General features: G+C 31.8%; 1 protein-coding gene across 1 annotated transcript in view; it reads right to left on the bottom strand.

Moving 5' to 3' along the window:
• Positions 1–346: 346 nt before the first annotated feature.
• LOC103584019 (nucleoporin p58/p45-like) overlaps positions 347–4319 on the bottom strand; it is a gene marked incomplete at both ends in the record, with an annotated part of 5069 nt that continues 1096 nt past the window's right edge. The window contains 4 exons of the mRNA XM_008565169.1: positions 347–429; positions 871–989; positions 3273–3352; positions 3818–3992. Coding sequence (XP_008563391.1) covers positions 347–429; positions 871–989; positions 3273–3352; positions 3818–3992 — 457 coding nt within the window. The remainder of the gene's footprint in view (positions 430–870; positions 990–3272; positions 3353–3817; positions 3993–4319) is intronic.

Here is a 4319-nt window from a genome sequence, read left to right on the forward strand (position 1 = left end):
GTGTTAATGTGCGCAGTTATTCACAATATACTGTTGAAAAAAATTAAAACGACAGATTGTACAGGACACTTGGATCTTTTTAAAAAGAATAGATACTATCAATGTTTGTGTCTGGGTATGATTATGGATTATAGAATTTTTCATCTTTTCACTTATGTGAGGATATTTCAAAAAGTTTGTGGAAAAATAGAATTAAAAGATAACATGAATCTTCCTATGAACTTTTTGAAGTACCTTCATATGTAGTTTTAGCTGTTTCTGTAACAAGCGTGGACACATTCTTCCCCAAATGAACAAATACTTGGGTCTAGATATCCAGATAGATGAACTAGCAATGAAAACTTACCTTTACATTTTCATGAATAGATTGAAGTTGTGCAGCTAAAGCTACAAACGTTTGATAAATTTTCTGCATAGCCATTGACAGATCTACAAAAGAAAATGACATCATACATACATACATATATATATGTATATGTATATATATATATAAACAATCAATTTCATTTTCTATTATTTGAGTCCAATTTTTGGTATAGCTAATATAGAAAAAAAAACTCTGCCCAATATTCCAATGGCTAAGAAGACTCAGTAGATAGAGAAAAAAATATCTACATTAGTAATCTGGGGAGCAGGGAGAAGGGCCCTAAGATTTCTGCCTTTGTCAACACAGTAAAAATTTATAATAAAACATTTTATATTAACAGGGAATAAAGATCTAATCAGGGCCTTTTAAGGAAGTCTTCTTAAAGCAGCTTAAAACAACTACTAGTAGTTATTTAGAATACCTACTAGACCACCACAATTTAATATCTTCCCTAACAATAAAATAATGGTGCTATAAAAAAATTATCACCATAAGCATATTACCTTGAGGGGTTATATGTGAATTATTTGCTTGAGTGGCAAGATGATTTTCTAGTTCTTCAATCTGCTGTCTGTACTGCTGAAGCTGTACCTCAAATTGCTGAACCAAGATTCTGAAATAGCTATAAAACACATTTAAAAAGTCACATCGAATTCTTTAAAACATTATTTTCTTTATGTTCAAAATACCAAATAAATAACCCCATCTGAGTAGGCTTTTGAATTAATTTGAGGATTAATGCATCTTTAAGTGGCACACATATTAACATTCAAACAAAACCCCAAATGTTATAAATTATCAAGTTTTGATTATTCTAGTCACGAGTGATAAATCAAAATTAAGGAATAGTCTACAAAATAACTTAATAGTTTTCAAAAGTATCAAGGTCATCCAACACAAGGAAAGACTGAATAACTATTACAGATTGGAAGAGATTAAGGAGAAATTACACATAAATGCATTTTGAACCCCAAATAGGATTCTGGTATGAAAAAGTACATTAGAGGAAAAATCAGTACAATTCCAATAAGTTCTGTAGTTTAGTTAATATTGTACCACTATTAAGTTTCTTGTTCTTGGCAATTATGTAATAGTTATATAATATGTTAACATTAGGAGAAGCAGGGTTAAGAAATACAAGGAAGGGGCCGGCCTGGTGGCGCACTGGATAGTGTGCCGCTTGGGAAGCGCGGCGGCGCTCCCGCCCAAGGGTACGGATCCCACATACAGACCGGTTCCTGCTCACTGGCTGAGCGAGGCGCGGGAGCAACACCGAGGGTTGCGATCCCGTTGCCGGTCCCCGGTCCGGTACAGGGGCAACACTGAGGGTTGCGATCCGTTGCCGGACACGGAAAAAGACAAAAAGACAAAAAAAAAAAAAGAAATACAAGGAAATTCTTTGTACTACTATTTTTGCAAGTTTTCTGTAAATCTAAAATAAGTTTAAAATAAAAAGTTCAACTGTCAAACAGGTTTTATAACCAAATACTTACAGTTCTTCAATTAATAAAATTTATAATTTGAGAACACTATAGTATACTACAGAAAGCACATGTAATTACTGTACTATTCTGGTAAATTTAATCACAGAGAATACTAGATAAATTAAAAAAGGACCTTGAATAGCATGCAAAGGAATCCAAAAATTTTTCTCTAAGAAATGGATAACTGTGAAAGCTTTTTGTAAAATTAGTTCTAATGGCAGTAAGGGATAAAATGTAGTCTAGAGGAAGTCCTGTGAGGAAGCACATACCACAATAATCTGAATAAGATAATAGGAATGTCCTTATCATTGTTAATTTTCTGATTTTTGACAACTGTACTGTGGTTATGTAAGAGAAAAGCCTTATTTTCAAGAAATACACACTAAAGTACGTAAGCATAATGTTGAAATAAACTCTTCAGGGAAAAAAATGTATATATATTCATACATATAGAGAGTGAGGAAATAAACAAATAAGGTAAAAATGTTAATGTGTAGGGAATCTGGATGAAAGGATACAGGAAATTTTTTTCTACTCTTGAAACTTTTCTGTAAGTCTGAAACTGTATCATAATAACTTAAAAGAAAAAAAGGTGATGAACCACGAATCAAACAGATCTCCACTGCTCACAACTCACCTCTGCATGCCTCAGGCTTCTCATCCCTAAAACTGGAATAACAACAGCTATGGAGGTTTTGTGAAAAGTATGAAGTAAGGTATGAACAGTGCTGAGCACACAGCTTGGCAAATAGTAAGCACTTGGTAAATATGAGCTATTATTATCTTTTTCTTTTTTAAACTCAACACAAAAGAGGATAAGCAATTATTTTTATCAACATGGGAGGATATAAAAACAGAAAAGATACATATCACACGTATCACATACATATCACATGTATCACATATATAAGGATATATAAGTACAAGCTGACTGATGTGATTACAGGTGGGTTTTTTTCTTATGAACATTTTCTAATTTTTCTTCCTGAAGATGTATTACCTATGTAAATAAATAAAAGCTATACATATAAGTAAAAGGGTTAAGCTACACGAATTGTTTAAGGATTGAAGTATCACAAAATTATTTTTAATTCAAAAATCCCAATGGGTAAAAATTAAGTTTTCACTACCTATGAAATTTAAGAAAGTGGAATATACCCTTTATATATAATGTAAGTAACATTTACATTAAGTTTAGTAACTGCATAATAGGGGTTATAAGCTCAGACCTTAGCCTTTGCTTAACATTCAGTAAAATGGGGATAATAAAATACCTTCTTAGGGTTATTATAAGAAATAAATTTTAAAATTTATGTAAAGTGTTTATTAACTAAACCTTTCCACAGAGTAAAACTAAAACTTCTTACTATTCTGCTCTCTTAAAGTGAGAAACGTTTGTTTAAAAATATCCAGTAACTTACTCAGCAGGAGCTGTATTTTCATGTTGAAGTCCAGGTGGGGTTTTCTGGGTTCTTAAAGCTATTTCAGCATTCTTTAACTCCTAATATACCAGAGGTTTAAAAAAAATTTAAAAAGCCTGTTAAGAGTTAGGCTAAAAATGCCAACTACTTCTGAAATGTCAAACAATGTCATTATTGGAGGTTCATGCTAATAAAGATATTATGGATGAGGCTGCTTGACTACAAGTTACTAAAACCTCATTCAAGAAAAGGCAAACTACTTTTAAGAAATTTTATGATAAAATTATAATGAGCTACCCACCTCATAGGGCTGTTATGAAAACTAAACTGGTTTAATAGATATAAATTGCTTAAAATACTATGTTGTACATAGTAAACACTCAATTAAAAAGTAGTAACTATGATTATTATAGCAATTTAAAAGTATGTGGACTATCTGTTTTCTTATAGCATGTCTATATCAAACTGTTTTAAAAAGCCCTATTCCCATTTTGGAAAAAAACAAAATAAAAACCCTACGGTAAAATAGCTGTAAGGTAGTATACCTGAGCAGTTTCTATTTTCAATTTGTCAATACTGAGAGTGTTTCTCTGTAATCCACTGGCAGCCAATGAGAGAAGCTGCTTCAGAGCTTTAATATCTTCTTGTACTTTAAGCATTGCTTTTGAAGACATTCTACTAATTTCTTCTTGGACCTGTTTTTGTTCCTTCACAAATTTCCTAAAAAAATAAATAAAACTGAGGTTTTAAAAAATATAGCTTTGATTGTCTCTAGAAAAAAAGTACATTTAAAACAGGATGGTCATGTTTACTTAGATTTAGTCATTCAACAACGTATTTTTACCTCAAAACATCATGTTGTATATGATAAATATATACAATTTTATCTATCAATTTATAAAAAAGTAAAATTAAAAATAAAATAGGTTGGTCAGAGTCCAAGAGTTTTAAGAAAAAAACAAAAACAACAACAACAAAAAACTAAAAATTCAGGGCCGGCCCGGTGGCGCACTGGATAGTGCGCCACTTGGGAAGCGCGGCGGCGCT

This window comes from Galeopterus variegatus, unplaced genomic scaffold (genome assembly GCF_000696425.1).
Source record: "Galeopterus variegatus unplaced genomic scaffold, G_variegatus-3.0.2 Scaffold35417, whole genome shotgun sequence".
In the NCBI taxonomy this organism is placed as follows: Eukaryota; Metazoa; Chordata; class Mammalia; order Dermoptera; family Cynocephalidae; genus Galeopterus; species Galeopterus variegatus.